General features: G+C 47.1%; 1 protein-coding gene and 1 long non-coding RNA gene across 4 annotated transcripts; both read right to left on the bottom strand.

Annotated features, from left to right (window-relative positions):
• Window positions 1–807: 807 nt before the first annotated feature.
• On the bottom strand, window positions 808–5,265 carry LOC125974845 (uncharacterized). Its single transcript, XR_007483739.2, has 5 exons — window positions 4,806–5,265; window positions 3,572–4,703; window positions 2,263–3,506; window positions 1,390–2,192; window positions 808–1,120 (listed from the first exon to the last, which is right to left on the bottom strand). It is a non-coding gene; the product is annotated as an uncharacterized lncRNA (long non-coding RNA).
• Window positions 5,266–6,474: 1,209 nt separating this feature from the next.
• On the bottom strand, window positions 6,475–14,835 carry LOC125974822 (glucocorticoid-induced transcript 1 protein). Of its 3 annotated transcripts, none has more exons than XM_049729667.1 (9): window positions 14,668–14,835; window positions 14,164–14,541; window positions 11,211–11,356; window positions 9,467–9,556; window positions 8,650–8,766; window positions 8,428–8,568; window positions 8,146–8,347; window positions 7,958–8,078; window positions 6,475–7,895 (listed from the first exon to the last, which is right to left on the bottom strand). In XM_049729667.1, the coding sequence occupies exons 2-9, from the start codon at window positions 14,468–14,470 to the stop codon at window positions 7,649–7,651; spliced, it is 1,371 nt and encodes a 456-aa protein (XP_049585624.1). In that variant the 5' UTR covers window positions 14,471–14,541; window positions 14,668–14,835; the 3' UTR covers window positions 6,475–7,648. The 3 variants fall into 3 exon arrangements, with proteins under 3 accessions (XP_049585624.1, XP_049585626.1, XP_049585625.1); XM_049729669.1 differs by having other exon boundaries at window positions 8,650–8,763; XM_049729668.1 differs by having other exon boundaries at window positions 14,164–14,538; window positions 14,668–14,833.
• Between the last annotated feature and the right edge of the window lie 19 nt (window positions 14,836–14,854).

Here is a 14,854-nt window from a genome sequence, read left to right as displayed (position 1 = left end):
TCTATGAGGATGCTGGTATTAAGACAACCACTCTAGCCTTTACTTTCCTCTGAACTGGGTGGTACCAGCCAGTACATGTACCAAGGCTGGCCGTATAGTTAAGCAACTGTGCTTTGAATTGAAAGCTAAGGTCCTGGAAGTTACACGCTGTTTATAAATTCCTTTGACGTCAGCAACAACCTGGACTGTACAGAAACAGCCTTCTTTGTAGTCAGACAGCCAATGGGGACATCAAGCCCTGCAACAAAACATGCAAGAAGTTTCACATTCAAGAGTTGCAGCTTCAATTAAGGCTCATCGCGAATGATGACTGACACCAAAGTTGACTTTATTTACAAGACCACCAACAGGAAGAAAACTGATTTTATTCACAAGAACGCCCACATGACGATTCAAAACCAACCAAAAAATGGCTCCGACTAGATTAAAATACCAGCTTTTACTTGTACAGAAAAATGTACCAAAATTCTGCAAGATTCTGAGTTCGGTGGCCATTTTAAAGCAGGGTTGCCAAAGATGACTTATTGGTCGCAACAGACACCGTTTGTCGCTTGTCGTTTGCATCTATGGGTGTCTGGCGACTTGGCTTTTGTCAACAATTTAGAATGCATGCAGCTTTTCTTTGTGTAGTTAAAAAAATTAAAAAGCCTGACACTGCATATTTAACAAGACAATTTGGTTTGAGACTAACTTTACAAATGTCTCGTCATTGAGAAGGTCTCAAATGATTCCAGTTTGTATGCACGATAGACTGCCCATGCCAATGTTTAAAATGGACCACTTGAATTCAGTTCAGTTTACTTCAGGTTCAGAAGTACACACACAATTACAGTACAAACAGTTCACTTCATGTATTTAAAAAACACAAAAACAATAAAACAACAATATTGCAAAATGACGCAGCGCTGAGAAAGAGAGAGGCCTCATGCAGACGGCCAGTGTGCACACCCAGTGAAAAAGTGGAGGGAGGGAAAGAAAGAAAGAAAGCACAAAAGGAAAAACAGTCATACTCTCCTTAAATGCTGGCTGGGCGCTTTGCCCTCGCCGCATCCGCATCCGATGGTTGGGTTCCCCTCCCGGCCGGTATTTGACGTTTGGACTCATCCTCCGCCTCGCGCAACTGCAACAAGAACGGCATTCAGTTGCATGCGGTTCATTTCTGTGGACATACTCATGACCCCATCTATTAAAGCTTGCTCCTATTTTAAGCTCACTTTATTGATTGTGTATGCATAGATTCATGTTTTTGTTTTAACATGTTCATGTTCTTTTTCTGTCTGTTCCTATGTGAAGCATTCAATGCTTATAATTTCCTTAATTGTTGTAAAGCGCTTTGAGCTGCATTTCTTGTATGAAAGGTGCTATACAAATAAAGTTTATCATTATTACCTCTGGTCTTGCGCTCCGGTCCGTCTCTGTGCAGGCACTCGTCCCATCCGCTACCTCGGCAATCCTGAAAGGCAGACATATTGTGGTGGTTTTGGCAAGAGGAAAATTTCCACCAGCGACCTCAACTAAGGTAAGTTTGAATCAGGTAACTAGCAGCGCGCACGGGCATGTCTCATATGGCCCTTCCGCATTGGAGCGATCCGGGTTATGAAATCTTTAACCCCTTACAAAAAGGGAGGGAGGGAGGGAGGGAGACAGCGAGGGGAGATGAGAAGAGGCTTTGGTGCGCACTTAAGCGCAACCGGCCAGTCCCCCCTGAGGAGAGCTGGCTTGGCCCCGAGAGGGAAAAAAAGGAAAACGTGACGTCGCGGAGAGCGTCACGGAGAATCTCCTCGTCCTCGACACCGTCGACGACACTGGGACCCAGGCAGGCAGACATTATACCCTGGTATTCCACAAAGGGCAAGGTATAGCCACGTTCCACCCTGAGCGCACCAGGCCATGCAGGTACTGCCGGGCGCATTGGAGAAAGAGAGCGAGAGAGAGAGAGAGGGGCGGGAGGGAGGGAGGGAAGGGGTGTCTACTTTGCCGATTCGTATCTAGAGGGTCACAGCAACCCAAATGCTCGTGCGTGCTACTAGTTAACCTATTCAAACAGACAGGGTAGGGAAAGCACAAAAGAAAAACCAAAGTCATACTCCCCCGAAACGCTGGCTGCATCTGCACCCATCAGTCTCGTGCGGGCCGCTCGTCACGGGCCAAGGTCCGGGTCTGCTCCGGGCGGTGTTGGACTCATCTTCCGCCTCGCACAAGTGCAAAAAGACAAACGGCACTCAGTTGCATGCGGTTCACTTCTGTCAACGTACTCATTACCTGCCCCCTCCCTGGTCTTGTGGGTGCAGCCCAGTCCCTCTGGGTGCAGGCTGGCGCTCGCCCCATCCGCTGCCAGCTGAAAGGCAGAAAAATAAGGAAATCAAATTAAAACCAACAAGCGTGTACACTACGCTTGCAGATTGGATTGCCATGTCACCGCCTCTGGCCAGCCTTGGCCAGTCATGCATCAGGCTCCTCTTCAACACTTGGCGACTGCTTTCTTTGGGTGATTCCTTCCTTTGCAACCCGCTCACCAATCGCGGGTATGGTGGCCTCCGTCCACCGGCTCTTCGTTTCATACATCGTCTCTTCCACCTTGCAAGACAAGCACAAAAGTCTCGCTGCGCCGTCGCTTGCGCTTGCTGTCGCTTGCGCGTGCCGTCGCTTGCGCGTGCTGTCGCTTGCGCGTGCTGTCGCTTGCGCGTGCTGTCGCTTGCGCGTGCTGTCGCTTGCGCGTGCTGTCGCTTGCGCGTGCTGTCGCTTGCGCGTGCTGTCGCTTGCGCTTACCGTCGCTTGCGCGGTCGCTTGCGCTTACCGTCGCTTGCGCGGTCGCTTGCGCTTGCAGTCGCTTGCGCTTGCAGTCGCTGCGCGTTTGGCACTCAATGAGGGCTGCACAACATTTTGGAAAATCAATGATATGGCAGTATTGGGCCAGACCACTGCATTGAGGCAAGTTGTGCAAAATTCTTGGATGGAGCTTAACGATTTGATCGCAATGAGATCAGTTTAGTTAACTTTAACTTACATCAATGACTTATCGTCTTAACTCGTTACAAATAGTTAGGCAAGAAAACATGTTTCATTTGAGACATGTAAAATAAATCTTTGCTGTCTTAAAGTGTATGTCAATAACCTAGACCACCACCATATGGCAGTTTTCCAATACACGTGCAGCCCTACACACGTCACCATTGGTGTCCAAATGGCAGCCTCGGGGCAACTTGATCAACACACCACACGTATGAACACAACACTGCTTTGTAGCCCAAAATATCAATGGCAACATTTCGTGATTGATTTAATGAATTTGTGTCAACGAATTCTGAATTTGTTTCAGTATGCAGCCATTGGGACACCGCTGGTGTAATTTAAAAAAATAAAATAAAAAAAACATTTCACACGTTGAAGCTGCGCAGGTCGACGCCTCCAGGGAAGCGGGTCTCCCTCAGAACTCGGCGACTTCGGATCAATGCCACAGCAGTCAGTCCACCTCTGATCAGATTGTGTCACGTCCCGGTCGCCATCTGCAGAAACAGAAACAAATGTTAGAAACTCAAAGAGCACCCCAAGTTGTCGGTCACTTGCTTACTTGATCACAGCGGCTAGCTACTATTGGTGACCGTCGCCGGGTCGGATCGGGCCGTGCGCCCCCCCCCCCCCTTTTGCGTCCGGCCTGAAAATGGCAGAACATGCAATGAGTTGGGCGCTGCTCGCATCATTACGTCTTCCTCGTGGACCGGCTCGCCCAAACACCGCCCCCTACACCTAGAGAACAAAGGACACACAGCTTAGATCAAGCAGGACAGTGGTAGATTAGAAAAAGACAAAATGTTACTGTCTCGCTCCAATGCTGCCCTACACCTAGGGGAGAACAAAGAACGCAAATACCACAGTGGTGGTAGGTTAGGGTTAGATGAAGTGCAACAGTGGCAGGTTAGAAAAAGACAAAATGGTACAAGTCAAATTGCAAAATTGGACATTCGGGATCGGCTCGCTCCAACGCCGCCCTACACCGATGGGGGAGAACAAAGAACGCAGCAAGCACGACAGTGGCAGGTTAGAAAAAGACACAAAATGGTACAAGTCATATGGCAAGCTAGGACAAAGTTCAGTTTTGTCTCCATCCAAGTCACCACGTCCTCCCCCAAGTGAGCCGTCAATGGCAACCAAGCGCAAGACACCGCTGGATCCAGATAAGCCACAACCTCTTAAGCAAGACCAACCGTCAGACCCCCAAACACTGTCCACACCTGCAACCCTTCCGTCGTGCACCCATAACCAAAGGCAACCACACTGCCCCCTCCTGGGCACATGATCCGCACATGTTGACTTTTGCAGCGTGCTGCTTGATTCTTGACTTGATATAGCATTGCTCTTTTGGATATGGCATTGCTCCTTTGGATAGGCCATGGCTCCTTTGGATAGGCCATGGCTCCTTTGGATTGGCCATGGCTTCTTTGGATTGGCCATGGCTCCTTTGGATTGGCCATGGCTCCTTTGGATTGGCCATGGCTCCTTTGGATTGGCCATGGCTCCTTTGGATTGGCCATGGCTCCTTTGGATTGGCCATGGCTCCTTTGGATAAACCATGGTTCCTTTGGATAAGCCATGGCTCCTTTGGATAGGCCATTGCTCCTTCGGATAGGCCATTGCTCCTTTGGATAGGCCATTGCGCCTTTTCATATGGAATTATACTTTTCCCATTCAGCTCCTCTTGCAGCCTACAATAACACACAGACAGTCATTAATTGTGTGCTGGGAAGCTAAAACTCGACAACCATTGTGTGTTGGGAAGCTGAAACTTGACAAAAACAGGTTTTCACCTGATTTAGGACTACTCTTCCTCAGTGTCCTCAGCATCACTGAAATAGCTCCTCAAGAGCCTCCTGCTTGCTTGGTATAGAAGGATGCTGGCTGGGCAGCCTTTTCTAGTGCTACAAAAGACAAATAGAAGTGATTGCAACAAAAATAGATATTTTAATTTTATAAATACTAAGTAGAGTTTTACAGTTGAAAAAATATATCATATTGTAGTAAATTATAATAATTTACTATATAAATAATATAAGGGATTATAATTCATATTTTAATTTCATCAATCATCACATTGGACAGATGATCCAGGTTGGCGGCGTCCAAAACGGGAGAAAATAACAAAAATGCAACAAAAATAGATATTTTAATTTTATACATACTAAGTAGAGTTTTGCAGTTGAAAAAAGATATCAATATATTGTAGTAAATTATAATAATTATTTAGGATTATAATTTATATTTTCATTTCATCAATCAACTCACCTCACATTGGACAGATGATCCAGGTTGGCGGCGTCCAAATGGCAGAAAATAACCCGCGCAAATGTTTGTTGCGTAACGGAACGAGAGCGGGCGGGCGCCTTCTTTGAATGGATTTGCTCTGATTTGGACATGACGTAACAAATTCGTTACATTTAGCAGTTTGCATAACACGGAAATGGCACACGCATAACATAAAATAATTTAAATAACGGTTTAGTTGACTAGAGTCAAACTAACATTTCCCATAGTCAAACACGCGCTTATCGGCGGCGTCATTTACGAACCTTCTACAAACAAACGAATGAACAAATGCTGGCCAGCATTAAAAAAAACAAAAAAAAAAACGCGAAAGACATTTAAAATACCACCAAAACGCGCAACGACGCGACGCAAAGTCGATTGTGGCGCGCCGTGCCCAAACCTCAAGCACTCCCTAGACAGCGAAAATCCTGCAAAAAATAAGAAATGGCAACGTAAGAAACGGCAAACATTTGCTCACGGGCTAAATTGCCTGCGGCCTACAATTTACCTCCAGGCCCACCGTCGCGGTGGACGTGACGTTGCCGAGTCACGAGAGTACGACAATCCTGCGACAAACAAAAAAAAGGCTTGTGAGAAAAGGCAACAAAGCACACATTTTGGGGCCTATTTGAAAACTCTCCTTGCGGTCTCCAGTTAACTTCGACGCCTACAGTCGCCGTGTGAAAATCCTCCGACAAACAAACGTGGCGTCCGTCGTGATAGACGGCAAGAAACGACAAACATTTGCTCCCTTAGCTGAGAAAATGCCACGCGCTCGGTGGCGCCTGCATTTGAGAACTCCCCTTGAGTGCGAAAATCGGGCAACAAACACGGCGTCCGTCGTGAAAAACGGCAGGAGACTACAAACATTTGCTAGCATGCTAGCTTACCAGAGAAACCGTCTGCCGCCACGCGCTCGGTGGCACCCGTATATGATAACTCCCCTTGAGCACACCTGTCTTCAATTGACCTAAAGCCCTGACGTCACATCCATCAATTCAAATCTTCTTCTCCCGATCGTCCAACGGCGCTCGGCACACTGACGCCACCGGGTGGTCGCCTGTCATGGTGACTACTGTGGAAACGGTTGCTTCGGACTATCCGTTGAAACTTTAACGGCTAACTTCATTGCATGAAGGGATGCGCCGTTATGCAACAACGAGAAGATTATGCTTATCTTTGGGTAATCTTTATTTTACAACACTTAAAATAACGTGTATACGCCTAAATATTGTCATCCAATATATCTGTTATTAGGTACACCTAAAATGACGTCACGGCTCAAAACAGCCAATCAGAAAGAGGGGCTGAGTGTGGGTGTGGCATTTTTCACTTTCAAGTCAAATCAATTTTTATTTGCCAAGTTTGAGCATGCCAAACAAGGAATTTGACTCCGGTACATCTCGTTCTCTGTACATTTAGGTAGCTAACAACATTCAGGACAAAAGTGGACAATTTTCTCAAACATACCCTGATCTTAAACTCCCAGGAGGGCAAGGAAAAACTCAAAATTCCTACTCGGGGAAATGAGAAACCTTGAGAAGAGACCACAGATGGGAGGATCCCTCTTCCAGGATGACCAGGGTGCAATAGATGCAGAGAGGAGTTCAAAGATGAAGCGTCGAGAGCAGGATGTTATTGCACAGCAATGTCTCTGACACTCTGAGAAGCTGTTTCTATATCTGCTGGTTTTGGCGTACAGCGCTCTGTAACGCCGTCCGGAAGTTCAAACAGACTGCAACCTGGGTGAGAAGGGTCTGTCAAGATGTTACTTGCACGTTTCACTCATGTTGGTATCATGTTTCATATGAATGAAATGAAAAGAACGAATCGGTGATATCACTGATATCAACATGTGCAGTGTTGATGTCCGTGGATGTTGTCCCATCACAAAGAACAAGCAGCAGTGTCCTTGTCGACTAAAAAGCTGATTGGCCAGCCCAAAGTTTTGTCTGAAATGTTTTCTGCCGTGGAAACCAGCAGTTCAGAGTCAAGTTCCATTAACAGTGGAGAAAATCTACAAAGGATAAGGACATGTCCACATAAACACAAACATCTTGGTACATTTCCGACGCCTTGTGTTCTGATAGTCTGAAGTGCTTCTTTCCAGAGATGAAATCTACGAAGTAGCAATAAAGTGATTGAAAGAGCACCGGTAATGGACTTAATTAAAGCTAACAATGTTCACCGTTTGTTGTTTTTAGCTTCTTTTATGAGATTCTAGTTTTATTAGCGCAATTGGGGGAAAAAAAAAAACTTAAAAAAAATATTAGTGAGTGTGTGTGGACATGAGCTTGATTTGGAATTAACGGAGTGCAAAACTTTTTGTTTTATCACGCAGCGTCTTTTATATTCCTGACGATAAACCGCTGACGACCGCCTCTGCTTCTTGGCTGTCGGGCGAATGGCGCGTCTCCCGAGACTGGCCATCGTTGCTTTGGGGACCGCTTGGGTCGGCGCTGGCGCAGGACACGGGCGAGAAGAGGGACGAGCAGAGCAGCTTGACGGGGCAGAAAGCTGATCCCTGAGGAATGAAGTTCACCTTGTTTTTGTCGGGACAGGAGAAGAGCGGGAATCCTTTCGATTGGCCGCACCTTGCATGAACAAAAGTGGTGATTACATTTTTTTTCGCTACTACATGATCCGAGCAACTTACAGTATCTCGTCAAAGACTTTGACCCTCTCGCAGCCTTCCGGTGGCTCCCTCTTGAACATGTAGCTGTTGTTGGGTTTGGGAGATGTGGCGAACTTGGGTAGCGGAGAGCCGCACGTGCCCTCTACAAACACAATACGATAAAGTATGGTGCATTTGTACGCAATCGTTTTTCGTGTGGCTTCGTTAACCTTTGTCTACATCATCCGCGGAGGACGAGGGGCTTCCGTCCGGGGAGTGCAGGTGGTGCGGGCTGAGGGGGCTGCGAGGTCGGGGAGATGGACTGGACTCTCCACTAGAGGGGGCTTGCGTGTCCGTGTCACGGGTTTCCCCAATGTTGCTGTAGCGCTGCAGTGGGAAAGGAGCCCGACGGCCATCCGCGGCGTCCGTGGCCTGTTGTGAAGCGGAAAAAAAATCACAACGTGTGTAATAAAACACAAGACAATAAAGAATCTGCTCATCCTGAGTATTACCTGAATGGCGTGCTCCCAATCATGTCTGATGAAGACGTTTTCCAGCTCGTGGTTGATGGCCTCCACGCTGCTCGGCACTCTGCAGATCAGAGTCTTGGTGGACAAAGAACAAGAAGATCCCTTATGCTGAAGAGGAAACATCTACAAAAAAAAAAAAACATGAAAATGAAGTGAGAGCTCAAACAACTTTATCGTGACGTAGGAAGCTAGTGGTGAAGTCACCTGTGAGGGACAGGCAGTGGCTGCATGTTGGCCGTGCGGCGTCCCGGACTCTCGCTCTTTGCTCTGCCGACTTCCTTGTTTGCTCCGCTGAAGCTGCAGCCTCAGCTTGGCGATCTGCTGGAAGAAGAACGTGGCGGCGCACATTCAATCAACAAATGGCGACAAAGCAAATGAAAGGTCATGATTTTCAGTTCCCGCAATCGCCATGTCAAGAATTCACTTATAGCAAACAATGTTGAGTATCAAATCAAAGGCGCTATTCTGTCATTATGATCTCATACGATGACGCAATGACGCACATTTTTTGGGGCCATGAGAACATCACTAAACTGCACCTCTTGCCAATTCGACACTATTTGAACCCATGAAGAATCAGCAAGGACGCAGAGCGCGATGCGGTCAGCCAGCCGTTTACAAAGCACGTCTGATGATGAACTGAGTTCAGTGAGCGGGGTTGGTGGTGGTGGTGGTGGTGGGGGGTCCTCCGTATCAGACGAAAACAGGATGCCCTTTATGGGCCTGAGAGACGCACTTGTGCTATGCAGACAAAAGGTGTGGTCTTCACCGCTTGCCACCACAAAGACGCCTCTCTCTGCACACTCCCACACATGCGGCGAGCGGCGCACTTTGCATGCAGCGCGCGTTCGAGGGGGGGACGTCGAAATCGGAGGGCCGCTTTGCAGCTCGGGATGGAAGGATGTTGAATTCGGAGGAGAGTGGAAAAAGCTATGTGGAGGCTGAGCAAGGAAAACTTCCAGAGAAATGACAAAAACACGTGTCGCACCAGCTGCCACTTTCATTGTGTGTGTGCGTCTACCTCCTTGAGGTGGTCCGCGCTGCCCCAGGAGGCCGATCTCTGGTGAGGACTCCCTTGGTCGGCTCCCTCGTCCATCCACATGCCCGGAGTCTGAAACGCACATTCTCAACTCAATATGTTTGCAACACAGCTGTTTTAATTCAAGATTACAAAAACAAAGATGTAAATTTTTTTTTACAAATTTGGTCACGCGTCAGAAAAGGTTGCAGGTCAAACACGGAAACCTAAAAAGCGTGAAGGGTTTGTTTGACGAGCATCACGAGGGACAAGTAGCCGCTGCTGCTTTTTGCATATATTTGTATAATTCCTCCATTTCCTGTTTTGTTCTTTCAGATATGCAACTGGACACACAGATGTCTCGCGAGCCTTTTGCAAACGTTTGCTACAGATGGTCAACGCAATTTCGAGAGTTGTGTGCTCCTCGGCGCCAGATAGCGAGCCAGCGGGCAGATAAAAACTTCCCGACACCGATCCCACCCAGAGAGCGGCACGCAGGCGACATCCTCAAGAATCCAAAGCAGGAAATCAGCACGGCCGCCGCTTTCCAATGGAATTTCGATTGTTTAGATTGCACGCCGAGACACGCACGCCGCTAAAGTTGGGTCGGATGAGGACGCCGACTTGTTTGCTGCTCGTGTCTGAAAATCAGCGAGCGTGCCCACCGTAAAATATGGGTCAAAAAAACGAGGCCCGTTTGGTTTGCATGTGGGTGGTCTACTTTCAAACCACATCCGGGATAAGTCGACACGTTCCGTGTAAACAATGAGACCAAAAAGTGTTTCTCGAGGTGTTCACTTTTATCTGGTAAGCGTATGACACTGATTTGCTGTCTAAAAGACAAAAAAGGTTTTATATTAGGAGTAAATGATTCATATTACATGTAAAGAGGCTTTAAATCAGGAGTGAACATGTTTTATCCGTGAAGACATTTTATTATGAGGATTCAACCTGTTCGAACAGGTTTTCCATAGTAAGCATGAATGTGTTTTTATCGTACGTGATTGTGTTTCATAGAAGCCGTTACATAATGGCTGTAAATGGATTTTACTGCGGCGTTTATTTCTCTTTTTGTTTCGAGTACGTAGGTTGTACTCGTGTCCACGTGTCCGAGGCCTTTTCATATTTGAGGAATGTGCCGGGGGATTGTTTTGGTATTCCACTTGGATCTCTTTAACCTGTGATTTCCTCAAGCGGGCTTAGTAGATCCACAATCACGGCCGAGTGCAGCGTTTTAATTGAGGGGAGGAAGAAAGAGGAAAAAAAAAAAAAAAAAAAAAAGCCGTTTGATGACTCGCCCTTTGTGCGGCGGTTCCTTATGTTCATAAAGAGTGTGTGTTAGGCCCCCCGGGCAATTAGCATGTCTATGGGCCCTCTGTGACACAAAAGGAAGGCGTTCTACGGGGCCACGAGGGCCAGGTGGTGAGCAAGGGGGGGGATTTGTCCTCACTCAGGGGGGACAGGTGCAAAGCACCGGCGGGGCTTGGAAAAAGAAAAAAGGGCCGAGGTCCTTTTGTGCACGGTTAGCAGGAAGCGGTTGAGGGGAAAGTTCTTACACTTATTTGCTCAAGGATTGTTAAACGTGTGGACTGGCTGGCGCTAACGCTCGGCGTTGTCGGAATAATCCCCCTTGGAGACCCAATAACGTATAAGGTGGTAAAAACTTTTTGGGTTGTTGACACGATAAAGGAAGTTAGCTGGATATCAGGTGTGAACCGGTTTCACTTGTAGCGTTTTTGTGTGTTACCTGAGTGGATTTGTCTTTCATGCAGTAGGGGTAAGGCCCGTGAGAATCTCGGGGCCACTGTCCGGTGAGGTAGGGCCCGGTGATGGCGTCCAGGGACGACGTCCGGCGGATGGCGCTGGAGCTCCGCATCTGCAACTTGGACCTTTCTGTGAGAAATTTGGCAGAAAAGAAATGTGTGGTTGATATGCATTTTTTAATTGGGATTTTTCATCAAATATTTGTAACTTATTATAAGTATTTATAAATAATATTATAAATAGTTTTAATATTTTTGTTAATATTTTCCAAATTTTGTAGTACCGTCTACTTTTTTTTTTTTTATTATTTGACATATTGCCATAAGAGTCATAATCGCTCGCACACACACTACACATGAATAGTTTATGCACACACAAAGACATTAGCAACAAGAAGTGCATTAGGGTTGCCAGGTTGGGCCCTTTCAAGAGCCGCAGTGAATATGATGAGCACAAAAAAAAAAAAAAAGGCAGTACATTCTGTCCCTGCTCTGTACATACATTAATACACAAACACACTCGTATATGTAACACCCCCCCCCCCCCCCCCTTTTCTGTCTCCTATACACAAGCGGCCGTTGTTGGTAGAACATAGAGGGCCATCCAGCCGAAGGTATGGCCTATGTAAGCTCACTGGGCTACAGTACAATTCCCCGAACAAAGACGGCGGGCTACATTTCCATCAATATTGATACAGGGCCCGGTCAGGCCTCTCGGAGCAGGGGGATTGTGGTTATTTTCCACCGCCTCCGCACTTGCCAGACCAGAATAATCTCCCCTCGACGAGCCTGGCCAAGACGATCAAAGCGTCGCGATTTTTTAGGGGAGTGATTATTTTCAGACTGGAGATGTAATAAAAACTTTCCCCCGTTAGTGGACATGGGGAATGAAGAGTGCCCGCATTTCCAGGGTTGATTGAACAGAGGGCGAAAGGTGAAAATAAATGTGGTGCTAATCAGTAAAAGCGCAGCGGGGAAAGCTTTCACGCAGACTCGCGGGAAATTGCGCACGCGTCCATTGATGCCTTGAGATAAGAGTTCCATTTGTTGCGTAACCACACTCGTATCTCAAAACACATCTTAAGTCATCTCTGCCCAATGAAATGAAAGGCCATTCATATTAATATGCCATTTCTAGAATAAAGTAAGTCACTTTTCAAAAGGCAAAACTGCGCAACAGGCAAAAAGAAACACAAGTCCGTTGTTAATGTTGGCTGTGTCTCCCGCTAGCATTGTTAGCTTTGTTAGCATGGTTGCACCACTTCAACTCCAACAAAACAAGCAAGCGCTGACGAGTCGCTGCAAGGAAAAACGAAGATGTGCCAACGACGGTGATTAATAAAAACCCTGCGAGCGTTTCAACACCGCTTTTCACATTCGGTCCGAGTCGGCACTTTTGAGCCGGGCCACAATAAAACGGGAGCCTTTCAGCACAGCTGCCACTTTGTTGATGCTCTTTGTTGCGGGGAGAAAAAAAAAAAAAAAAAAGTGTCGGGCGAGTGATATCATGCCGGCAACATGCGGAATATGACACTTGTGCCCCTTTTCCACCGCATGACGCAGAAAGTACCTCCTCGCTTTGCCGCTGTTGGGTTTTCACTTTGTTGCAATGGGGCACTGGAAAAAAAACGCACAATTTAGAAGACTGAAGACTCACAAAGTACAATCCAGGGCGAAGACTCATCAGCTACAAGCTAAGCTAATGCTAGCATGTGCAAAGACTACATGATCAGTCCCAAGGGTGCGTTTTGACAGTAAGGTGGCGCCCGATACGGTACGCCGGGCGGGGGGTGAGAGGTCGCCGCTCTCTGAAGACCAAAGTATGCACGGCATGCGGTCACGCCGGGAAATGGCCGCCCTGTTGTGGAAGAAGAAGACAAGTGCTTCTTCTCATTTCCTGCCGCGCACGCTACACTGATCAAGGTAGGTGGGGATCCGGGTACGGCGTAAATATTCTAGGCCTGACTCGTACGGAGAGTCGAAACTCTATTTCCCGTGTTAACCACTATACGCCGTGCGACAAATATTTTACATCGTGGATGTCACACTGCGACTGAGCCATTGCGTACTAAACGTGAACCACTCGGCTGCCAACGGCCCTAACCGACAAATGCACCGTTATCGGCATCTCGCCAACAAATTTCGTTTCGGAAAAAAAAAACGAGTCAGCTGTGTGAATCGCTACACTGCCAACAACCTTACACAGTTGTCTGCCAACAGTATTGGTCCTACAAATCCCATGGTGGGAACAAAAGCCGAACCAAGAATTATGTGGTCATTTAGGCAATGATGTGAACCACATACACTGCCAATAGCAGAAATTGGTGTCACACTGCTAATAGTATTGCGGCTACAAATTCTGTGGTGAAAACACAAGCCAAGCTTAGATGGAGTCATCTATGTGAACCACTACACTGTCACAGGCATTGAATAAGACTCTTAAGTGTACTGGTCATTCAGGAATTTCACTAAAGTACAGAAGGCCACCACGCCTCTGCTGCAGTTATAATTACACTTTTGTTTTTGGTGATCACGGTTAGGACTCCAAATTTTAAAGCACAATTTAGCCAGAAATTCAGTTTGAACTTTTTGATTTGTTCTATTTAGGGTGATAATAATTTGAACACAATGTTTACTTTAAGAAATATTTGAACTTTGAATAGTTTGTCTTTTGAGTCTGTGGTTTGAATTACACATTAGTTTTCAGTGATGATGGTTAGACTCTTAATTTTAAGCAATTTGACCCCTGGAGTGTGGTTGAACTCTAAATGTTTCAATTTCCCAGTTTCTACAGTTATAAATTCCACTTTTGTGCTTGTTGTTGATTTTTAACCCACACACAAAAAAAGTATATATTTGAAATTTCTCATTGTTTTTGTATAAACTAAATATGAGGACTTACAACGTGGCATGGCATACTTTTTCGCGTTTGTTTACCTCTGGAAACGGGCGAGTCCGGAGCGCAGGAGGCGTCCTTGTTTTCGGGCGACAACCCCTGCTTACTTCCTGGGAGGAGGAGAGTCGGGCTGGAGGGGGGGCTGGAGCCTCGGCTCCCCGCGGTGGCCCCGCCGTGGACGCTGTGTGGCGCCCGTGTCGGGCTGCCCTGTCCGCCGCGCAGCAGCTGGTAGGGCACGGTGGCGCGGAGCGGGTGCAGGCGACATCCACCGTTGCCAAACGAGCCCGGGGAACCCGCGTTGCTGCGCCTCACCCGGGGCTGCTGGAGCGAGTTTCCGGGGACTGACATCCTTACCCAAAGAGGCCGACTTTTAGGAGCGAAAGGGGGGAGAGAAAAAGTGTGGCCACCAGCAGCAGCTGCTGGAGTAGAGGAAGAGTTAGCACAACACGTTAGCTTCCTCTTTTGGTGCGTGTGTGCGTGCGTACTCAGCTCTTGCGCTCGAAGAAAAACAACAACGAAAAGACGTATTCTAATGTGAAACTTACCTTTAAGTTCGGTACAAACGCAAACTCGCACCTTAATAGTAACATAAATAACTTAAAGTTATATTTATATCTTGTTTAAAGCTTAGCTTAGGCCACTAAATATGAGTGTTGTCCATCTCGACCACTCTTCTAAATGACTTGTTTCGGCTTGACTACTAGCTGACTTCTAATGGGGCGGGTACAAGAG

Source organism: Syngnathus scovelli, chromosome 9 (assembly GCF_024217435.2).
Source record: "Syngnathus scovelli strain Florida chromosome 9, RoL_Ssco_1.2, whole genome shotgun sequence".
Classification (NCBI taxonomy): domain Eukaryota; kingdom Metazoa; phylum Chordata; class Actinopteri; order Syngnathiformes; family Syngnathidae; genus Syngnathus; species Syngnathus scovelli.
Note: the sequence above shows the minus strand (reverse complement) of the source record. Positions and strands in the feature narration are given on the sequence as shown.

Coding starts and splice junctions, on each gene's coding strand:
- LOC125974822 (XM_049729667.1), bottom strand. CDS start 14,470: ATGTCAGTCCCCGGAAACTCGCTCCAGCAGCCCCGGGTGAGGCGCAGC. Junction 8,767..9,466: donor GCGCGGACCACCTCAAGGAG/GTAGACGCACAC, acceptor TTCTTCTTCCAG/CAGATCGCCAAGCTGAGGCT. Junction 8,569..8,649: donor CCACTGCCTGTCCCTCACAG/GTGACTTCACCA, acceptor TTTTTTTTGTAG/ATGTTTCCTCTTCAGCATAA.